Source organism: Protopterus annectens, chromosome 1.part1 (assembly GCF_019279795.1).
Source record: "Protopterus annectens isolate FY-2018-M chromosome 1.part1, PAN1.0, whole genome shotgun sequence".
In the NCBI taxonomy this organism is placed as follows: domain Eukaryota; kingdom Metazoa; phylum Chordata; order Ceratodontiformes; family Protopteridae; genus Protopterus; species Protopterus annectens.
In genome coordinates, this window is record NC_056726.1 from 1,242,536,127 (window position 1) to 1,242,559,910 (window position 23,784).

Sequence of the window (23,784 nt, forward strand, 5' to 3'; positions counted from 1 at the left end):
ATAGAGAGGTAATAACCTGCTTTTTTTTCTGGATGCAATCCCTTTACTTATGAGATGAATCAAGTAGAAGGCTTTTTTGACCACTACATGATGGTTGAATGTGAGAATATCAACCCGAGTACCCAGAGGTAATAACCTGCTTTTTTTTCTGGATGCAATCCCTTTACTTATGAGATGAATCAAGTAGAAGGCTTTTTTGACCACTACATGATGGTTGAATGTGAGAATATCAACCCGAGTACCCAGGTCTCTCAACACAGGTTGTGTGTTTAGGAGGTTGCCGTTGATGTGATAATCAGTAGGGGCCATGTTTCTGCCGAATAGTATGATGATACTTTTTTTGTGTTTAGCTTAAGGCCATGACTTTGGCACCAGTTATTAGTTGCTGTGAGACCCTCTTGCAGTATGTTAACATCATTTGGGGAGTCAATGGCAGCACCCAACTTACAGTTGTCCACAAACGTGTTCAGCCACAAGCCTTTGTCTTTGCTTGGACCTCTGAGAAATAGATGCCAAACAGTAGGGGTCCCAGAACAGATCCCTAGGGAACTCCACAGGTGACACGTCTGTTACAGAGGTGGAGGTGCCTGTTTTAACCTTGAGGGTCCTGTCGGTGAGCCAGTAGGCCACCCACCTGATGAGATAGGGATTTACGCCAAGTTGTGTTAACTTTTCAATGATGACCGAGTGGAGGATTGTGTCAAAGGTCTTGGCCAAGTCAAGGTAAGCTGTATGTACTAACTTTCCCTCATCCAGGGCCTTTGTGACAGTCTCAGTCATCCAGGTTCAACAGGCAAGATCTACCCTTGATGAATCTGAACTGGGTGGGGTCAAGTGTTTTGGAGATTGCCTATGTCCTTGTTTATGAGGTCCATAATAATACACTCCATGGCTTTACAGGTCAGACTTGTTACGCTAATGGGGCGATAGTTTCCAGGGTCAATAGTGGCACCACCTTTGCGCAAGGGAATGAGAATGGCAGTTCTCTACTCTGCTGGAATGAAGCCTGTACTTAGGCTGTGGTTGAATATGGTGCCAGTTCTTGCTGGAGATGGTGCAGAATACAACCTGGGATACTGTCAGGTCCCATGGAAGCTGTGTTCTTTGCCTTGGATAGAACCTTTATTAATCTATGGATATGTGAGGTGCGGGACAAGTATCAGGGATGTCAAAAGGGCCTTTGGGGGGGCAGGGGGTGATGTTTGCGCTGAACTGATGTGCTAGCAGGTTAGCTAAGTCAACAGGATCTGTGTAAGTGATAACTGTCAAGTACTAATTTGGAACAAACCTGGGCTTTGCCGTGGAGTTTCTGATGTAACTGAAGAAGGCTTTGCAGTTTCCTTTTGTTTTGGAGGTAGTTTCAATTCATAATTGGCTTTGGAGTTTTTCACTAGTGATCTAATTTGCTTGTTGAGGCTATGGAGGGAGTTTTTCCCATTTGGAGTTTGTTCCTTTTTACCCTTGAACAACGGTTTCTTCCTTTTGTTGTAAAGCCTGTTGATAGAGGATGTCCACCAAACAGGTTTGTGTTTTCTTGAGGAGCAGGTTTTAGTTCTGTAGGGTATGGCTGAGTCTATGCAGTTGTGCAGATGCTTGCATACTGTTCAGCATAGTTGCCTGCATTCTCTGAGGGGGGGGGGCGTAATGTGAAGCTACCGATACCCTCGCTTAGGAGGTTGTAGTTAGCTTTTGAGATTTTTGTTTAGCTCGATTATGGCTTGGGGGTGGGTAGGATAGAAACTTCGAATGAGACAGTCCGATCTCATCTCACCAGGGAAGAACATACTATGGGAGTGGTGAAGTGGTCACCCATGTTTGTGAGAACCAAGTCCAGAATGTTATCTCTCCTTGTGGGGGATGAGACAAGCTGGTCTAGTGTGTTAGAATTGATGAAGTCAAGGAATCGTTGAGTGAGTGCATTAGTGCAGCAATAGTTCACCCAGTCTATTATGGGGTAGTTGAAGTCGCCAAGGATCAGGGTGTTAGGCAGTACCTTGATGGACTCCAGTAGATCCAGGTAAGAGGAGTGGGTGTCCTTAGTCATGGAGAGGGGGTCTGTAGCTGGCTGGGTGGATGGTTGTCTTGCCAACTGTCAGTTGCACCTGAAGTAGTTCCAGTGCATCGTGCTGGCAGACCAGTCTGGAGGTGTGCCTGTCCTTAATGAAGATAGAGATTCCACCACCCTTAGTCTTCCTGACCTCATTTTTTGGGGGGGTGGGTTGGGATAAAACTCCATGACGTTAGTGTGCTGCTGCCTAGGTGCATGGATCTCCTCAACAGTCAGAGACATGGGCTTGGATTAGCTGTAGGGCGGCTAAGGTGGGTCCTGTAGACCCAGTAGAGGAGGAGGAGCAGTATTGGGAGCAGCTGATGGTCAGCTCTGAGAAGCCAAAAAGAATATTACCCTTTGTTCCCTGCTTTAAATTCCCAGAATTTGGCTCTATTTTAATACACCCTTTGTTGCATTTTTGAACTTTGTGCATGTGTTCTTTCACTATTGGCATAACGGTTTTCAAACTATTTTGTAAGTCAGTGAAGTGTGCTATTGCACTTTTAAAATTTGTTTTACAATTTGTTCTACTGTTCCTCCCAAGTCTCCTCAGTTGTGTCCAGGAAACCTTGGGAATGACTTCCAAAGGTAACTCTTTTACCTCAGAGACACAAGTTCAAATGTTTCATATGTTGGCATTTTCTCATATAAGAATGAAAAGGTCAAAGTTATGTAACTTAAAGCATATAATTAATTTATGGTTATCTAAAGAGGGCTGGTATAACCAGAATAAAATGATACTGTTAAACCAATGAAAACTGTAACATCTAAAACAGGCTATTGGTGACATTATGCCTCTAGAACGTAAGTATCTTGTAGAATATTTAAAACTGCATTCTGTTAATTAAGGGCAATGTCTTAATTAATGGTAGAGATTCAAGGACTGATTGACTCAAAACAGTATGGTAACACTTATTAAAGAGCATTATGTATGTAAGAAGAAAACTATTACTAACAAAGATCTAAAAGTAGCTTGCAGTCATAATGACAAGAAACAGTATCTTATTACTTTTTGGAAAACATCCAGTTGTTGTCCTTCTGAATTTAACACATCATGTTGATAGGAAAAGATTTTCTCCACTTTAAAGAGCTGTGAAGGCAATGCGAAGAAGGTAATTCTTTTGACAGACAACCCCTTCAGTGTGAGGAGAGGAGCCAGTAGATAAGTAAATCTGCAGATGTGTCCCTGCCTAACCCAGAAGAGGAGGCGGGACGGCAGCCATCAGACATATTTCTTAGAGCATATCAATCCAGTAAAGGCCAAAATATAGGCTTAAATAGCTGTGTTTGTATTGAGGTTTGGCTAGGGCACAGAGAGAGGAAGAGAGAACAATAACACTGCTTAACTCATTACATTCCAAAGATGCCTCCAGATATTTATGTAGTTGCATCAAAGACCGTTGGAAATTGTACTTCCAGCAGCAACCCCATAGAAGCTGAACTGCCCCTGACACAGCCAACAATGAAAAACAAAGAACAGCTAGCCTTAGAAGAAGTGTGAACTCCACTAAGGAAAATGAACTCAGGGAAAGCAACAGGCTCAAATGAGATCAATGCCGATATGATCAAGATGTTGGGTGAGTTAGAAGAGAAGGGTCTCCAGACAGTACTGATAGCAGTATGGAGAGAAGGGTGTATCCCACATGACTGGAGAATAATCATACTAGTACCAAGACACAAGAACAAAGGGACATTCACAACTGTGGGCAGTAAAGAGGCATCAAACTATTGCAATACTGTATGAAAGTAAAGCAGATTGCAGACTGATAAATTAATATGCAGAGTAGTAGAAAGTAAGATGGGAGATAATCAGTTTGGAGTTAGCACAACATACCTGATGTTTGCAGTGTAACAGACAGTTGAGAAAAAACTAGAGATGAGGAAAGAGTCCAGCTGGACAATTCTACACTTAGAGAAAGCATATGACAAGAACCCAAGAAAGGTGATTTGAACGGTCTTTGATGGTTCAAAGTCCAGGAAGTACTGCTACAGTTAATGCAGGCTATGAGCAAGGACACAATGGCACAAGTATGGACATTGGTCTGACATAGGGGTTCCTGATGGGAGTGGATGTGAATCAGGATTCAGCTTTGAGCCCATTGCTTTTTATACTGGTGATTGTATTACATTAGTAGACAGTTTGGAGGGAACAAGTCTCTGAACAAGAACTTCTTCAGCAAAGGACAGGGGAATGGATAGCAAAACTGAAGGTGTATGCAATGAAACTAAGTACAGATAATACAGTTGTAATGGCAGCAAAATGGGGAAATCAAAAGAAGCTGAAAATTAAGATAACCTGTTTTACTATTTTCTCTTTTAACAGCTTCAAGAATCTGGGAGGGTTGGTGGAAGAGAAGGGAAGTCTGAATGCAGAGGTCAAAGCTAGAATTAGAGGGGTTGCAGCTGACTGACAGTGTGTTAGGGGTAGTGTGTGACAGAAGAATGCCAGTGAAGCTGAAAAGTAAGGTGTACAAAACAGTGGTGCGACCAACAATGCTGTATGGTACAAAAATCTGGACAGTGAAGGCAGAGCAGATGACGAAGCTGGAAGTAATGGAGATAAAGATCTTGAGAAGGGTTGTAGGATTCACACTATCGGATAGATGAAATAAGGACATCAGAGCAGAAACCCAAGTAGATCCAGTTGTCGAGAAGGTCACTTTTCAGTTCTTTGACAAACTAAATACTGTGCTGGTAGAAGGAAGCATATACTGTTGCAGTGGAATAAAAGCAATTTAAAAAGTTCTACAGATAACTAGCATTTAAGAAATGTTGCAATATTCCTTCAGAAATTTCAGGGATTGAAAGACAAGTTTTATTGCCAATGTCAAAGGTCAGTGATTCAGGTCCATGTGCAGGAAAACAGAACACAATCTAATGAAAAGCTTTGGGAGAGACTGGAAGAAGGCAAGAGGAAATGAGGGTGTCCAGCAAAGAGATGGATTAATTGTGCGAGGGAAGATCTGTGACACTTGGTCATGATTGTTGAAGACGGTAGAAGAGTGACATTGAATCAAGAGAGGTGGCAGCAGTTAACATGACACCCCATCTCATTTAGAAAACGGGGGGGTTGATGTTGATAATAATGATATGATGGCGTTTCATGTAGGTGTCCCTTGGAGATGGTAGCCTGCAGTAAGTTCTGCATGTGAGATCTGCTTTAACCCTGTTACTGCAGATGTCTTTTGGTGCTGGGAGAGGTTTAGCTAGTTTTAAGTAGAATATGTAAAAATCCCTGTTAACTGCTTGTACTGATCATTCATTTTGAGTAGCTTTAGGGCTATTATGGTCATCTAGTTTATGGACAGACTGCAAATATGAAATTTTACAGCCTGTTTTAGCAGCTTTTCAGTTATGTGATACTCAAGTTGTTTCTCTGTAATTTATTTTATGTGAATATTTTGCCATTATTTACTTATTTCTACTTGTTGCTCTGTAAAATGCATACATTCTCATCTGACTAAACTTAAGCATGTTAAATGAAAAGCTGATGTCCTTTTTTTTAAACATTCATAACACTGTCCTGAGCTGCCATTGTTTGTCTGCCTCACAGTAGTGCAATTTTTAAAACTGATTTGTGCTTAATTCTTGTTGCTGTTGCTCTTTTTTTTGTCCTCCATGTATGTTTTATGATGCAGGTACAAGTACAGGATGCAGTAACTCAGCAGAACGTGATCCTCTGAGAATGAATGTTATACAGCCATCTCATGATATAAAGGAAGAAGTGACTGCATGCCCTGTTGATGTCAAGGAAGAAATTCCAGAAACCCTCAATGATGTAAAGCAAGACGTGACCGTAAAGCAGGGGAAATATGTGGAAAGCTTTCCGGTCTTCTGTAAGTACATTAAAAACCATTAAGTTCTGCACATGCAAGACCCATGCCAGGGTGCTTGTCAAGTCATTGAAGGAGTTTATGGTGCTCTCAAAGAGAACAGGAGAATGTGTGGAACGCTAAGTACAAGTATCTGGAAACTTACATACAGGCTTAATTATTCCTTGGTTGGACACAAAGCTCTGAGTTTAGATTGTTTTCAGATGAGGTATAAAAATGCCACTTTTCAGTTCTTTGACAAACTAAAGTACTGTGCTGGTAGAAGGAAGCATGTACTGTTGCAGTGTTATAAAAGCAATTTAAAAAGTTCTACAGATAACTAGCATTTAAGAAATGTTGCAATATTCCTTCAGAAACATTTCAGGGATTGAAAGACAAGTTTTGTTGCCAATGTCAAAAGTCTGTCCATGGTGGCCCACTGGAATGTTTCTGTCAGCAACAGATGTAATCTGGGTTCAGGTAATGGATTTATCTCTTACTGGAACCCCAGTTTCAAAATTCTATCCATTGTGGCCCCAATGGAGCATTTCTGTCATCAACAGATAGGATCTGGGGTCAGGTAATGGATTTGTCTCTTACTGGAAGCCTTGAGGCTTGCAGTAGGGAGCTAGGAATGCAGGGGCAGCTCTAACTGACCTCCATAACAGAGTTGGAATATACGGCAAGATACACGAGTACATGTGATCGTACAAATTGCTAATGGTGCAGTGTTAACTATGACAGACATTTGCAGCAGGTCCATACATTCACGCATTAACATCTGTATCAGTGCATGGTGTAAAGTAGGAGAGATCAGTGAAAAGGACAGATATTCTGGCAGGATGGGAGTCATACATCTTTATTTATTCTTTCATTCATTTATTCTGGTTATTTATTTGTATTTGGTTAACTTTTGTAGAGCGCTAATAGACAAGGACTTTTTTCAGAATCAGCCAGGGAGCACTGCCTGGTTTAAGGGACTTTTTTGGAGTCCCACAGTGCGCAGATGGTGGCTGAGGAAATTAAATCCTGGACTATAAGAAGCAGACTGTTAACAGCCCATTGCTTTAATCATCTGTGCTAACTGCCACAGTGTCTCCTGTCCACCTGCTCTTTGAGATGATGCTGTGGTTGACCTCATCAGTGGGACCCAAATCTGGAAAGGGGGAGCCCCTCCGTCTTCAGGAACACAAGTAAGGAATGTGAAGAGGGACAGCTGGGGAATGCAAAAAATGTTAGATGCAACAATGATGGGCAGCTGGGGAATGCAAACATGTTAAGATACAGTGAAGATGGGTGGCTGAGGAATTCAAAAAGTTGTAAGTAAAAAAAAATGCTGTATGTATACGGTGTAGTACAGAAAAAGATAAATATGGTGAGAAATGCCACAGTTTTAAATCTGTTTTTCTGTAATGAAAAGCTGTCTCTTAACACTAATAGTTTAAGAATTTGCATACTTGCTTATGACTGTGTTGAGTGTGCATCATGAGAAGTTCTGAAGCTTTATCATTACTGCTGCAAAGATGACTACACACACCAGAGCAGTATTAACTTTCTGGTTATAATTATTTTGTCCTATTTAAGATTAATAGCAGCTGTTAATTCATGGTATGCTTTGCATTAGTGGCCTAGTATGTAATTTAGTCACTTCTTGAAAACATAAGATTTGAAGGTTAAGGTCTTTTCCCATGTAAAACTGTCTAATTCATACTTTTGTACTGGCACTGCAAAATGGTATAGGTTAGGGTTATTGCTACATTCTTGAGATGCCATACCTTTGATGAGCTGTTAAATATAATTCCCACCTGTCCACACTGGTGATAGTTCTAGTAAAAGTGTTAAAGACAGCACATTATCTCAGTGGTAAGATTGCTGCCTCACAGCTTCAGGATCATAGGTTCTGTTCTGACCCCCCCCTGTCCTTGTGGAGTTTGCATTTTCTTCCCATGTTTATGTGGAATTTTTCAGGGCACTTCAACATCCTCCTACACACTAAACACATGGTTGTCTATATTATGTTACCCATATGGATTTGTGTGTGTGTGTGTGTGTGTGTGTGTGTGTGTGTGTGTGTGTGTGTGTGTGTGTGTGTGTGTGTGTGTGTGTATAAATATATATATATACATTATATATACACACACACACACACACACACACACATATTATTTTATTTATTTATTTGACATTTGTTATCCGGGTTAGTCCAACTGAGCTAAAAAAAGCCCATTTTCAGTGGAGACCCGAGGAGAAAAGCTCCAGTATAGTGACATAATTATTTACAGAAAGTAAAAATGACATAATTTGCAGAATATAAAAATACTGAACAGTATCATGATGGTAGGTATATACAAGTAAAGGTACATGAAACTAATGAAGATACAAAAGAAGCAAAAGGAAATTGCCATGGTGTATGAAGACAGAAAAAATATTTTAAGCTAACAATAGTAGAGTTTAATCCTTTTTATTTTGGAAGGTGGGAGAGAGATGGAGGAGGATGTATGAGAACGGGAGGATTGTAAAGAGAGGTATCCGGTGCAGTGGTGCAGAGGTTAACGTTGTCGCCTCACAGCAAGAGGTTCTCCGGTTCGATTCTCGACTGGGGTGCCTTCTGTGTGGAGTTTATTCTCCCTGCACTTGCTTGGGTTTCCTCTGGGTACTCCGGATTCCTCCCATATTCTGTACACCGGCATCTGGAGCATTTCTCCCCGGCCCTCCACTGAAAACAGGCTCTGTGGAGCCTAGTCGTACTTTCCAGGTCAACAAATATAAAATAAAATAAAAATTAGTAGGGTAAAAAGACAGTGTTAGGTGAGGCAAGTATAAGCAGTAAATATGGGGTTATAGTAGTCTAATATGTGGAGTAGGGAGAGAAAGACAAGAGGATGGCAGTAAAATACAGTATAGGAATAGGTGAGATGTATGAAGGTATAGTTGGTTGAGTAGAAAGTGTTAGTAAATTAAGTAGAGTCATGACAGTGGCAGGACCTGGAGTCGAGCAGAAATAGTTTTAGCTCTTTTTTGAAGTGTATGGGATGTGGGTTGGTTCTAATGTGTGAGGGGAGTTTGTTCCAGGCCTGGGCTACAGTGTGTTTGTAGAGGCGTTTTCCTATGTTGTTGGGTTTATAGATGGCCAGGAGTTGTTGATTGGATGTACGGAGAGAACGAATGGGAGTGTATGATGTAGTGAGGGAGAATAGAGAGGGGCAGGCTGTGGGTTTGTTCAAAATGGTGTGAAGGATTCTGAATTGAGTTAGTTGGAGTTGTTGGGAAAATTTTAGCCATTGGAGCTTGTTGAGAGAGAGGCAGTTGTGTGTGTTATATGGTAAGTTGGTAGGAAAACAAGCTATTTTGTTATATGTTTAGTTAAAAGTGTTGTGTGGATATTGGTAAGGACAGGGGCTACATAGAGAAGGGAGGCGAGAAGGAGTTCATAGGTTCATACTAGGCTATCTGCCCTAGGGCATTTATAAGCCTAGCCAGAATGTGTTTGGCTTTCGCCACCCATTTTAAATTTATTTTGCTATGCCCTTTTTTGAGGTTAGTATACTGTGCCTCTGTCTAACAGTGACACAGAAGTGATACCCGGGGTAAACCTACGATCTCCCATCCACTCATCAAGATTCCTCTTGAAGAGAGTCAATGAGGGACTCTGCCTAACCTGGACTGGGATTTTATTCCAGAGTCAAGGGAGCCTCTGGGTTATGAATCTGTCCCTCCAGCATGTCCTATTTATTTCCGTGCTGAGGTTCAAGTCTCGAGCACGTAGCTCGATGGGATTTGGATTTTCTGAGGTGCAGCATGTCCATTAATTCCGGGTTGGACATGGCATTATACGTCAGGCACAGATCGCCTCTGAACAGGTGGTATGCCACTGAGTAGAGCTGGAGTTTCTTTAACCGGGCAGCATATGGCATCTGTTTGAGCCCTTTGATCCTCTTGGTGAGGTACTTTTGGGGTCTTTCCAGTTGCTGCAGGTGTCTGGTAAGGTACATCCCAAAAGGGGCATTGTACTCAATTATGGGCCTGATGAGGGATGAGTAAAGAGGCACGATGACCTCCCCTGATCTAGATGTGAATCCCTTCATGATTAGGTGGGCTATATAAAATGTTTTTCTAACCACTTTGGCCACGTGGTTGTCAAATGAGAGATTGCTATCAACTTGGGTCCCCAGGACCCTAATTACTTCTTCTGTACTTAATGGATTACCACCTATGTGGTAATTTGTGGGCACTTTTTGTTTTTGCCAGAGGGGATGACTATACACTTTTTGGCATTTAGCTTGAGGCCATGGCTCTGGCACCAGTTGTCTGTTTCTATGAGGCCCTTTTGGAGGATGCTTGTGTCAGCTGGAGAGTCGATTATGGCACCCAGTTTGCAGTCATCTGCGAACTTGGTCAGCCACAGTCCTTCCGTGTTGGCCTGTACCTCCGAGAAATATATACCGAACAAGAGAGGTCCCAGGACTGAGCCTTGTGTGACACCACTTGTAACTGGTTTGGAGTCTGACATGGCTCCAGCAATTCTAACCATGTGGGTTCTGTCCTTGAGCCAGTTTGCAATCCATCTAGTGACATAGGGGTTTATATTTAAGCCGGTGAGCTTATCTTAATGCCCGAGTGGGGTATTGTATCGAAGGCTTTTGCGAGGTCCAGGTAGGCTGTGTGGACCACCTTCCCCTCGTCAGTGGCCTTGGTGACTGTTTCAAAGAAATCAACCAGGTTTAAGAGGCAGGATCTGCCCTTAACAAAGCCGAACTGGATAGGATCAAGTGTCTGTAGGTCCCCAATATCTTTATTTATGAGGTCCATGATGATCCTTTCCATAGCTTTGCAGACCAAGCTAGTCAGGCTTATGGGGCGATAGTTTCCAGGATCCGTTGAGGCACCACCTTTATGGAGAGGGACCACTGTTGCTGTACTCCACTCTTTGGGCACATATCCTGTAGTAAGGCTGAGATTGAACAGTAGTTTTATGTTTGGGTTTAGCTCTTCTTGGAGTTCATGTAGGACACAGCCCGGGACACCGTCTGGTCCCATTGATGCTGTGTTTTTTGCTTTGGAGAGGGCGGCTCTTACCTGAGCATCTGAGATGTCAGGGGGGGCAGCACTCTGCTGGGATAGATATTTGCCCTTTTGGTTGGGGGGGGGAGAAGTTTGCGCTGAACCTGTCAGCTAGGATGTTGGCAATGTCTGTGGGTTCAGTGTATTTTTGTCATTTTGGACTAATTCTGAGCATATCTGGGAATTACCACCCAGGTTCCTAACATAACTAAAGAAAGCCTTGTGATTATCCTTAGTGTCCTGTGCAATTTTTCTCTCGAAGCTGGCCTTAGACAATTTTATGAGTGCCCGTAGTTTTTTGCTAATACTGATCAGTGATGCCTTCCCTTTTTGGGATTTTGCTCTATCATTTAGTAGCTTCCTCCTTCTATTGTATAGTTTGTTTATGGCTGGGGTCCACCAGACAGGACGTCTGCCTTTGGAGGATTGGGTTTTGGTTTTATTTGGGATCGCATGATCCATGCATTCCTGAAGGTGTTCATAGAATGCGTTTATAAAGGATTCTGCGGTCTGGGCCGTATTTTCCACAGGCCCGGGGGCTTTGAAGGATTCCACCTCGGTTTTGAGGAGTGTGAAATTTGCTTTAGGGAAGTTTTTCACTGTGGTTTTCTGGGCAGGGGGTGGGGTTGGGATGTGAATATCCAGTGAGATTAGTTTATGGTCTGATCTTACCAGTGAGGGATACACTTCTGGTCTGGAGCATAGAGTCCCCATGTTGGTGATGTTCAGGTCCAGTATGTTTTCCCCTCTTGTGGGAGTGGTAACAAGTTGTTCCATAGCATTTGAGTTTATAAATTATAGGAACCTTTGGGCTAGGGTGTTGGAGCTAGAGTAATGCTCCCAGTCTATGTTTGGGTAGTTGAAGTCGCCCAATATAATGGTGTTTGGAGAGACCTTCATGTTTTCCAGTGTTCTCAGAAAGGCCGAGTGGGGTTCCTGGGTTTGGGAGGGTGGTCTGTAGCAGGCTATAAACTGGAAGGCAGTTTTACCCACTGTTAGTTGCACATGGATAGTCTCTGATGCTTCGTGCTTTGCCACCAACCTGGAGGTGTGGGTATCTTTGATGAATATCGATACTCCCCCTATTTTTGTGGTTCGGTCCAAGTTTTGGGGCCGAAAAGCATGGTATGAGGTATAACCTGGTATCCGTTCCTGCACAGATATCGATGTTCTCCATGCTAAGGAGAGTTTCGAGTGCGTGCATCTTGAGGTTTAGACTTCTGGCGTAGCATTACTCTTAGTTTCTTGTCTCTTGTGATACCTATGGAGGTGGGTTTGTCATTTGAGCCTTGCCTAAAAAAGGCACTATAGGGGTAGTAAGAGCCTTTGCCAATATCCGAAAGCACAGGGGTGACAGGTGCAAACCGTCCCTAGCGAAGCATCGTGGCTTGTCGAGCATATCATCCCAAGCTGACAGGCATTGGATCCCCTTTGAATGACACCAGTTCTTAAGCCAGTTGTTGAAATTGATCATCTTGTCTTCATATTGTGGCATCATTCTTGGTGAGGGTAAGATGCTACTCAAGGTCAGGGTCATACCGGCCTGGGCTACATGCTCAGAGAGCTCCTTTATGTCTCTTTTCATGTAGTCCAGGGAGGTACGTCTCAGGTCATTCACACCAGCATGGACAATGACTGAGTCATATTTGTACTTGCCTTGGAGTGACCTGAGTGCTTGTGTTATGTGGTGGATCCTAGCGCCCGACAGGCTGCTCACGGTGACCCTCTCCTTGTTCAGCCTGGTGAGCGGGACGTCAGTGTGCCTGATGATAGAGTCACCTATTACAAGTGTATCAGGTGTGTTGTTTAGTCTTAAGGGCTGTGACTGTTCGGCACACTGGCTTTGTGAGATATGTGTTGCACGTGTTTTGTTTTGGGGTAGCGGTTGCTTGGGTGTCTGCTTTGGAGGTCTCTGCTGCTTAGGCAGATCTTTATTTAGAGCCTCCGAGTATGTTTTTGTGTGATTATGTGTTTTGTTTGCTGTCGTGGTAGTGCTTGAGCCAGTGAGAGTTTCGTGTCAGGACTAAGGAAATTTCTATTTTTGTATAATAGTCCTAGATTTTCGTGTTTTTTTTTTAATACACTGTTGGATGTGCAGGTTAAATTTCAATTCATCTTCAATAATGGTACCTAAATGTTTAGTATGGGGGTCAGCTATAATAATATTTGAGTCGAGATGTAATGACAAAGGTAGATTTATGGTGTGTGAGGGGTCAGAGAGGAATAATTAAAGTTTAGTTTTTTTTTTTTTTGGATTTAAGATGAGCTGATTGTCAGAGGGCTATTTTTCAGTGGAAAGGAAAGAGTTCTGGGTACATGTGTGGAGGTCAGTGATGGTGTCTGAGATGGTTACGGATGTTGAGTCATCCGCATATTGTATAATTGAAGATGGTATGCAGGCAGTGTGGAGGTCATTAGTGAAGAAGTTGAAGAGTAGGGGACCAAGAATGGATCCTTGGGGGATGCCAGTTTTGATGGGTAAGAAGGAGGAACAGGAAGTAAGCCATCTGACTGATGGCTGCCTATTGGAGAGGTAACTTGCAAACCAGTCAGGAGTGGTTTGTGAGAGGCTGAGATTGGAAAGTTTAGACAGAAGTAAAGGGTGAAAGACAGAGTCAAAGGCCTTGGAGAGGTCAAGGAAAAGGCAGGGTACTAACTGATTGCGGTCTCTGGTCTCAGCTACTGTGTGGGTTAAGAGTAATAATGTGGTGTTAGTACTATGGTATGGCCTGAAGCCATGCTGTGTGGGTGTTGGTAAGTTTTCCTGGAAAAGAAAATTCACGAGTCGCGTGGATGCATTTTTTCGAGTAGTTTTGATAGGGGTTAAAGTATAGTGATGGATATGTCTAGAACTGTGGCCTCTTGTATGGATCTCTTGATTAGTAGAGAAATAGGATAGGCAATAGATTTGGCGGCAAGTTTGAGGAAGGTGGGAGGAAGGTTGCCTGCAGAGGGAGAGTATGGCTTAAATTTGTGAAGTAGAGACCTGATATAGGTAGTAGGGACTAGTATGAGGGAGAAAAGGGGTCTACTTTGTGGAATGGGAGTTGAGTGGGGGGGTTGAGTTGTGACTGATGTTAGTTTTTGAATAGTATCAATGAAGGAGTTGTTTAGGACAGAGGCAGTTTCAAGTAGCATATTGTTAAGGAGAGGGGAGGGTGTGAAAGGGTTTCCTGGATGAAGAATTTTGTTTATAGTACACCAAAATTTTTGTGGATTAGATTTTCTGTTGAATTAGGCTAAGGAGCAGGAAGTTTTCTTATCATTGTTGATTACTTTTTGCAGAGAATCCTGAGTTGTCTATAGCTTTGGAGTAGAGATGGTGTTTTGTTTTTAACCCAGGCTTTCCACACACTGTCTCTTTTATACATAAAGGATTGGGTCTCTTCAGTTAACGAGGGGGTATAGTTAGCTTTTGTTCTGATATTCCTAGGAGGGCTGAGTGAGTTGTTTGAAGTAGGGAGTGTAAGGGGAGTGAGATTAAGATGATCAGAATAGAGGATAGCACTGCCTCTTGGGGAGTCTGTCAGAGCGGAAGATGTAGCTGGCTGGTAAGACTGCAGAATTGTGGATGGAAGGTTTTAGCCAGGTTTCAGGTATGGTAAGAATATCTGGGGAGTGTTGGGCAATTCAGGCATGTAATTCATTGGTCTTCATGACTTTGGACATGCAGGAAGTAAATAGAGATTTTTTTTGGTAGGAGGCTGCTGGAGGGTTCCTATTACCTAATCGAACTTCCAGGTGGTCAAACACCAGAAGTTTGAACCTGGATGTTCAGAAGGTGAAAATGTCGAAGTTGCGGAAGTCCGAATTCTTTCCCAGGGAAAGAATTTGGTTGGACGTTTCTGCGGCTTCGACATTTTCTGCACTGTGATGCGAAGGTTACGGAATGGGTTAAGGTAAGTGTGTGATTGTGATGGACGTTGGGGTTAGGGTATGGGTAAGGTAAGTGTGCGATAGTGACGGACTTTAGGGTTAGGGCACTGGTAAGGTAAGTGTGCGAAAGTGATGGACCTTAGTGTTAGGGTTTGGGTTAAGGTTAGTGCATAGGTAGTTGTGTATGTAAGGTTTAGTGTAGGTTTATAAGGTTTTTGGTCTGTGTTGTATGTGTGTTTTTCAGAACAGTGATTTTTTTTTTCCTTGGGAAAAAATTCGCTGTTCTGATGTTTCGATGTTATTACATTTAGATCTTCCAAGTTCGAACATCAGGTGTTCGAACTTTTGGAATTTCGATAATGTAATATGAACCCGTCTGCTGGACTGGGAGGGTGGGAGATGAGGGGGTTGGAGTGTGGACGGTTGGGGGGGGGTTCTTTGTGAGTGGTATGTGTCAGTGCAGCCGAGATTAGGGTGGATATCTCCGGAGACAAGTATGATGATTGCAGGTGAATAAAATAGTTTGTGGGGGGGGGGGGATGCAAGGAGGTTGACTTTAATATAGGTTTAGAGAAAGAGGCTGTATTTTTAAGTAGGCTAAACTTGAGCAGGCAAATGTTAGAGATGTTATTAAGAGAAGGAGAGATGATAAAGTAGTGGATGTTATTTGTGTAGGTAGAGTTGAAAAGGGTAGTTGAAGATGTGGTAGGATAGAACAGTTGTATGTGAAGGGTAGTTGAAGATGTGGTAGGATAGAACAGTTGTATGTGATGAGGTAGAGGCAGTAAAAAGGATAAGTAGTGTGAGAGTTAGAAGTTGATATTAAAGTGGAACATTGTGAGGGTGTGGTGGTACTGATGTATTGGATAGGGTAGGATGGAGGGTGTGGAGGACATGAGTGTTTGAAGTGTGTGCTGTGTAAGGGGGAGTGGTTATGGAGATTAAGTGGAAGGTAAGTGGTCTGCTGAGGGAGAAGAGGTGTGGTGGTGAGAGTATAAATGTAAGAGAAGGGGGTGGGTGAGAATGGGGGTTGGTGAGTGGATTAAGCCCGAACGTAGCGAGCGCAAACGGAGCTGGTTGGCCCAGATGGAGAAAAGCACCAGAAACAATCTGGTAGGTTGCTGTAAGTGAAGAGATGGGAGGTGGAGAAGCTTCTAAGAGAAGAGGAAAAAGGTAGGAGATAACAGGCAATGGAGTGAAATCAGGTCAAGATCTAATTAAGGGCAAGAGGTGTAGGTAGGAAGGGAGAGAAAGCACTAAATAGGAACACTGTAAGAGGGAGGGATTTGAGGAGAGAAGGTGAATGGGATGAGAGTATGGGTAAAAGAAAAATGAAAACGAAGGGGGTGTTATATTGTATATGGATGAAGGATGGAAAGTTTGGAAGGTGGTAAGGTTTGCTAGGATAGGGGCCGTGCAGGAGATATAAGTACAAGTGGGAAGTATTGGCTAGGTGAAGATGGAGAGAGAGGTTGAAATGCAGGGGTGGTGATGTGCAAGGTGCCAGCACAGTAACACTATAGGAGAAGTCAGTAGTTTCAGTGTTCATACATCAAGACTTGGAGGTATTCAGGCAGTGAAAATCAGGACTCTAGTTGTTGTGTTGGTCAGGTAAATCCTGAGCATGAAAAATTGTGTTCAGTCAAGAAATGTAGGGAGAAGCTGATACAAGAAGGGACCTATCAAATAAAAATGGGAGAAAATAAGTTGTTAACCATCAAGCAGTGTAGGCTATGATAAAGTTAGAAAGAAAAGGGTAGGAAAATGAGCAGTAAAAGGGCAGGGAGTAATTGGGAGAGAAAAAAGCTGGGAGGTATGTACAGAAAGTGTAGGTACAGTACGAGTGGAAAGGGTAGGTTAGAGTAGTGTAGAGGAGTAAGGGTGGGTACAGTTTACAGAGAGTAGGGTAAGGTAATCATCTGTACTGATAACTGTAGATGTCAGCAAGCAATGGTATAACAACAGTACTTAGAGCAGGTGCATAAGAACAAAGTGTAACGTAAGGTAGTGAAAAAGTACCAAAACATGCAGTTCAGTTCTGTAACCTTAAATAAGTATTATAAACTGCTGTCGATCAGATACAAAAGCACAGTGTTCAGTTCATATACTCAGATAGCAAGTAACAAAAACCACTGCCGAACAGGTTAGACTACAGCTAAAATAAAAGGTAACTAAAGCAGCATGTTTTATCTCCCCATTCGTAACTGGTAAGTCTATTGGTAGGGTGAAATTCAATGGGCATCATAAAACGGAAGTCATAGACTACATTAATGAATGGATATATTGATAATTTGGAATGCTGTTAGGAGGAAATACCTTCCGATTACCCTGTAATAGCCACCGAGTGTCAATAGCTCTACAAGCAGATAAAAAAGACCATCTGCAGGGCAACAAATTTAAGTATAAGAGCGGTTAAGCATGTGCAAGCAGGTAGCGCTAAGATTACTTAGGATAATAGTCTATAGCATAACCTTTTCCGCTCGGTTTAACTAAAAGTGTGTGTGTGTGTGTGTGTGTGTGTGTGTGTGTGTGTGTGTGTGTAATATAGATATGTTTATGTATACACACACGCACACCAAAGGGTGAAAAGGTCACACAGCCAAGCTTGAGTTTTCAGTGTGCAGTACCTTAAATATCCTGTAATGTATGTAGGCACATGGGATATATGCACATGACTACTTAAGGACATCCAGTGTTTCAACTACATGGCCTTTAAATGGCCACAGCATTTTACTTTTTAGTTTATAAGTCTTTATGGGTGCCTTCAGGCCAATAAAGCCTAACCATTCTAGCTGTGGATATACAGGTTTTAGCCTTTTCATTGAATTAATCAGCAGTGCATAAGTTGAATTTTTGTCTATACTTTAGAAACACAAAGCTTCAAACCAAGTATGATATAAATGACTATTTCACTTACCAGGATAACAAATAAGAAAAACTCCTTGATGGTGGTCTGTTGAGAGTGACTAGGTTAATGTTTATGTCAAGGGAAATGGTATTGTTAAGAGATGCTAGGTGAATATTTAATTCACTTCTTCTTAGTGAAAAGATAAAGGAAATGGCACCAGTACAAGTAGCAAACTCCTGTACATGGTACAAAGGGTAAAGGTGATAAAGTGCATTTATCATTGGCAGCAGATACATCATGAAAGCATCTAAAAAAATTAAAGAAATGGAGCAGAATGAAAATAAATCTCTCTCTCAAACCAACCAATTTATGGACTTGTAACCCCCAGGGGAAGGAATGGACACCCGCACCAACAACGCGCCAAACAAGAACAGGCTCACTTTTAACGACTGCAGGTTTTCTGATCCACAAACTGGAAAAACTAATGACCCAAGTACAGGAGTATAACTTTTACCTAGCTAAATACATTAGCAGTGAAACTGTGCCAAAAGGACTACGCGTGTACAAATTCCCAAATGGACTAGAGATTAATGGGGAAACGCACCAAGCCCGCTGCAGTATTTTCAATGATGCAGGCATCAAAACTGTGGAGGCACTGATAAGCCACAATCACAAAAAACAAGAGGAACTATGCGACCAAATCAAAGCGATTAACAATACCATCACTCAGCAGCCATGTTTTAACCTAGTAAACCTGGAATGGCATGGTGTCAGCAGCAGGATTGCTAAGCATATAGCATACATCACACAGAAGAAAAATAGAAACTACTACAAGACTGGCAGCAATACCGGGATAATCGGCATACCAAGTCAAAACTGCCATTGATGTAAAAAGGAACCCCAAAACAGCAAGACAGGAAGGTACAGGATACCGTGGAGACCCGCAAGTCAGCACACGGCAACAGAACCCAGATCCAAGTACAATGGCAGCTCGGGGACCAGTGCAGCAGACGAGGGACACAAACGCCAATACGGACACCAATATGAATGGAGCCAATAGCCGGTTAGTACAACTCCCCATACCCCCCTTGCCTCATAATTGCCCAGTACAGAACCTTAACCACAATAGCACTATACCAAGCCTCAATACCGATCCTTGCAGCAGCGATACCTCTAATCTAATGTTTAATGAGCAGACTTTTTTAGAGCTGGACTTAGACTCCCAACAACAAGAACTGCCTAACGGGATTGGGAGAGGCAGGGGGAGGGGGAGAGGTAGACACAGAGAGAGACAGAACAGGTTCAGGAGGAGCAGACGAAACAGATAAATATAAAGCCAAATTCAATGACGGTCGTAATAAGACTTGAGCAAACAAGAAAAGTGATTTGAGCAAACAAGCAAATTGATTTATAACCTGTCAGAGGTCCTGATGAACTCAGAAACAATTGAACTGCTCAGCAAAGAGCTGAACTTCATCCCCTCACAGAGGGCAAGGTGTACTGATGTAATTCTAGACCTTAAATTGTACTGTAGAAAGCTCAGCCTGAAACACACGTTCCATAACAGTAAACACAACTGTAATCTGTTTAACCTGTTTGATGTCAGTATAGTTAATATGAATGGAATGCAAGATACCAGTAATAATATGCAATTTGTGCAAAGTAATGTACCTAATAGGCATAATAATGGACAAATTGATGTGCACGCTTATCTCAATATGGTGAGTCCCACTAATGACACAGCTGGTCTTCACGCCAATCATCAATGTAGTCTTGCGACTGTTAATGTAAGTGTGTCTAATGAAAATGCGCGCCACAGCAGTAATGGTCAATGCTTGCATGATACTGTGCCGATTCTGCCTAATCACATGAGAAACAGTAATGTATTGTACGTGCATGATAATGTGCCTATTGAGCAAAATGTGCAAAATTTTGGTGTCACACAGTTAACGGATGCATTCAGTAACAGCGTGCAAAGTACTGGGAATGCCTTCTTAGATAACTCAATGTCTTATAGCAATAACTGCATAGAATATGTGTACAATGCAGAGGCTAATCATAATATAGTCCGTGCCAACAGTAGCAGGTGTACCAGAACAAATAACATTGTTACAAGTGAATTCACTGGCCAACCCACTCACATCGCAAACAACATTGTTGCTCCCAGCCACGTGGTTAGGTACCCAGCCCAATACCACACACAAAGCATACCCAGTTATGATAGTGATTCCAATAGGGCCAGATCCCTGCTCAGCACAAATGCAAGAAGCTAAATGCAGTGGAATGAAACCTGAGTGCCCGTAGGTGATCTGCTGCCCAATCGGAGAATTAGCTCACCGAGCAGTAACTTACCGGACATAGTGACCCAATTCAGCAATAGCGATGAAAGGCCACCTCCTCCTTAGAAGAGGTAGTACATTTAACCCTACCTTCGATAATCACATTGGCATCTATTCTAAAGTCTGCAAGAATGAAGTTAGATCCATTCTCAAAGACAAACCTATGAGCTACTGGTGTAACCTTAGTCGCAAAGAAAAAATTGTGCTCCAAAACCTCTGCCAGTCACAGCAGATTAAAATTATATGAATCAAACAGCCTATGCAAGTAAAATGCAAGCAGTACTAGCTAAGGACAACAATTACTGCACCATAACCAAAGAGCAAGTACTGGCTAAATTCAAAGCCATAGATGCTACATTACGAAAGTTCTACATTGACAATAAAATCGCTGATTATGAATATGAATTCATGGCAGTAGATTCTCCTGAAGTAGGTAAACTATTTGGGATCCCCAAAATCCATAAAAATCCAGTGGATCCCCCACTAAGACACACTGTGTATTCAAAAAGAACAAAGACAGAGTTTATCTCAGAACTGTTGGACTACTACCTCAACCCGCTAGTCCAAGGTAAAGAATTTTTTCTAAAAGACTCATGGCAATTTCTCCATGAAATTTACCAATTTCAAACAGACAACAGACTAGATAACTACATACTAGTCGCATTAGACATAGTTGCATTGTACCCCAGCATCCCTCACAAAGAGGGACTCCTATTAGTCAGAAACTACCTAGTTAAGCGCAGAAGACTTGACCCTGAAATAGCAGATACACTCTGCGTTTAACTTAAAGTTGTCCTGGAGAATAACTTCTTTTCTTTCCAAGATACGATCTTCCAACAGCTCCAAGGAGTTGCCATGGGGGCGAAAATGACCCCCGTCTACGCAAATGTAGTCCTGAGCTGGTGGGAAGCCGACACACTCAAGGAACTTGATGGTTACAAACAAGTAGCGCTATACAAGTGCTATACTGATGATCTATTTTTTCTATGGGAAGGGACATCACAGGAACTCCACAGCTTTCTGCAAGAAATCAAACAAAGTATTAACTTTCTGACATTCACAGTGGCAGACATGGGAACTGAAGACAACTTCCTCAATGTCACACTTACACTGAGTTCAGACGGAAGCACCCACTGCTTCAAGTCTAATATCTACAGAAAAGCGACATATAAAAACTATTTTCTAGAGCCAACACCCGGCCTTCATGAAAAAGAACATTGTGAAAGGCCAATTTGTGGGGGTCAGCAGGCTAGTCAGTGAAGACAGAGACTTTATTGAAAAAAACTCATTCCTAAGCAGTCTCTTCCTAGAAAAACATTACCCAACAGTAATCGTCCACACCACAGCCAGACAAGTAGCAGAGCACATACATTACCACCATCTCAGAATCTTTGAAATATGGGTTCAGTTATCAACAGAAAGAAACTGATAGCAGCCAACCGTGTTTTCCAATCCCCAGATCCTCAGATGCAAGCGCGATAAAAAAAAGACACTGCAAAACTACTGGGGGATCCTACAGAGCAATTCTGAGCTCAGCAGATCGCTTGGGAAAAGAACCAACGTTCTGCTACACAAGAACAAACTCACTGAAAGCTCTATTCGAGCAGCACAAATTTACAGAGCCCCCAATATCACAGAAATCACAGGTTATCAACCATGCAGTAACTGTTGCTGCCGCCAGTACATTATAAAAGGTAGCATCCTCACTATCGGGTCTATTAACTACGTAATCACATTCCACCATGGCTGCAACTATAATACCACCAACGTGGTTTACATAAGTTATGTGCTCACTGCCAAGCCTACTATGTAGGCATGACCACACGCAAGCTAAGTGATCAGATAAAAGAACACTACCAAGCCATCTGACGTGCGGATGATGCCAATACCCCTACCAAACACACAAAAATATGCAGGCAACCCCGCAAATTCAGTTTTGCAGTTTTAGAAAAAGTGTCTGCATTTAGCTAGGAGCAAACACATCTCTTGAAGTCAGGGAGCTCAAGTGGCAAATAGAGCTTAAGGCTGGCACACTCCCAGGTTTGAATAGCACTCAACATTAAGTGTTTCCTGAAATGGATCAGATAACAGACTCCAGCATCACAGATGCATCACTTTACTAGTGAAGAATACAGTATATAAATGCATTTGGATTGCTTTTGTATTAGATTTCTAATGAAGTTCGATGTAAACCAATAAAAAAACAAAAGCGCTCAAATCTAATACTGGCTCCCGCATGGGTTGTACTATATATATATATATATATATATATATATATATATATATATATATATATATATATATATATATATACATACATATATACATACATACATACACACACACATTATATTATTTTTCTGTTCAGGATTGTTAATCCCTCTGGCTGGGTACTGTCCTAGACAGGATAAAGTGGGTATTGAAAATGAATTTACTTTTCTCTTTAATGCAGGGAACTTTTTTTCTTTTTTCACTGTTACCTTCCTGTCTTTCCATTTGCATGTAAATCATATCTTGCCTACCCAGTCTTGATCTCCTTTATACTGAATTTCTTTGAATGCTACTCCCACCAGTATAGGGCACCTCTGTGCAGGATAACACTTCAGGAATTTTTATTGCAGGAGTTATGGGCAGTAGTGATTTCTGTCCTGCTTTTTTTGCAATCCTATGTTATTCTGTTTGTCCTTGTCTCCTTTTCCTTCTTTCATTTTAACTGTATAGTGTCCTTGTTTTTACTTTTACGTTTTCATAATCTATAGCAGATTAAACAGTGAGGGAGGGTTAAATATACAAGGAAAGGGGAGTGACTAAAACAAAATGTTTTAGTTTAAAATGTAACAAGGAATTTTATGACTGACATGTTTGTGAAATTGACAGGTTCCTGGGGGCTGGGAGGGTGGCCTAATGGTTAAGGTGTTTGCCTTACAAACACAAAGGTGCAGGGTTTGAGTCTCACAAGGGATAATTGGCTAGGCTTAAAATGACTCACAAGAGCAGTTAGCTTAGTACTAATCTATGAACCTATGAACCTATACCTTATCATGTTCAAGTGCATCAAGGATGTTCAGGAATGTCTAGAACATTGCACCAATAATATATTTTTTTATCTTCCTTTATAACATTTAAGGATTCCTGTAGTTTGTTAAACATTTAATGTCTATTTTTTTCTGAACTAGCTATTCAGAAATCTGTTTTGCTAAAATATGTTCATTATAGAACTTGTTACTGTAGTTGAAAAAAGCCACTCTAGTGAATTAAATGATTTAATCTGGTTTTAGTACTAGCTGATGACATCTGATGAGGTTTGCTGAGCAATTGAAGCAATCGGGTAGACTTTTTCTTGAACTGTTACTTCTGGAATATTGTTAGAACTACCCACCCGCACTGCTGCATCTAATCGGATATGTAGAACTGTTCTTAAACTAAAACTAAAACGGTATCCAGATAACCTTCTTCCATAGTTTCTAAAAATTTCAAGATATGCTTTTGCATTCCCCTAGTAACAGTACTTGCCAATTATTCAGTTAAGGAAGGTTTTGTTCCATTTGTGTGGAAAAGGGCACTTAATGCACTCCTCCGTAGAGACAGTGCATCACTGGTCCTATGCAACTGTAAGTCTCTAAACTTATTGCCTCTTTTGTCAAACATAATGATAAAATGTGCCTTACAGCACTTGAATAGTTATAAATCGAGACACAACATGCATTCAAACCAGTACATGGAACAGACACAACCTTGATGAATGTCAATAATTTCATACCTACACAACTAAATGGAAAAAATGTTGAGACATTACTT

General features: G+C 41.8%; 1 protein-coding gene across 4 annotated transcripts in view; it reads left to right on the forward strand.

Moving 5' to 3' along the window:
• LOC122809628 (gastrula zinc finger protein XlCGF26.1-like) overlaps positions 1-23,784 on the forward strand; it is a 382,837-nt gene that overhangs the window by 61,943 nt on the left and 297,110 nt on the right. For all 4 annotated transcript variants that reach the window (XM_044081268.1, XM_044081285.1, XM_044081276.1 and 1 more), the window contains exon 2: positions 5,689-5,886. In XM_044081268.1, coding sequence (XP_043937203.1) covers positions 5,736-5,886 — 151 coding nt within the window. In that variant the 5' untranslated portion in view covers positions 5,689-5,735. The remainder of the gene's footprint in view (positions 1-5,688; positions 5,887-23,784) is intronic.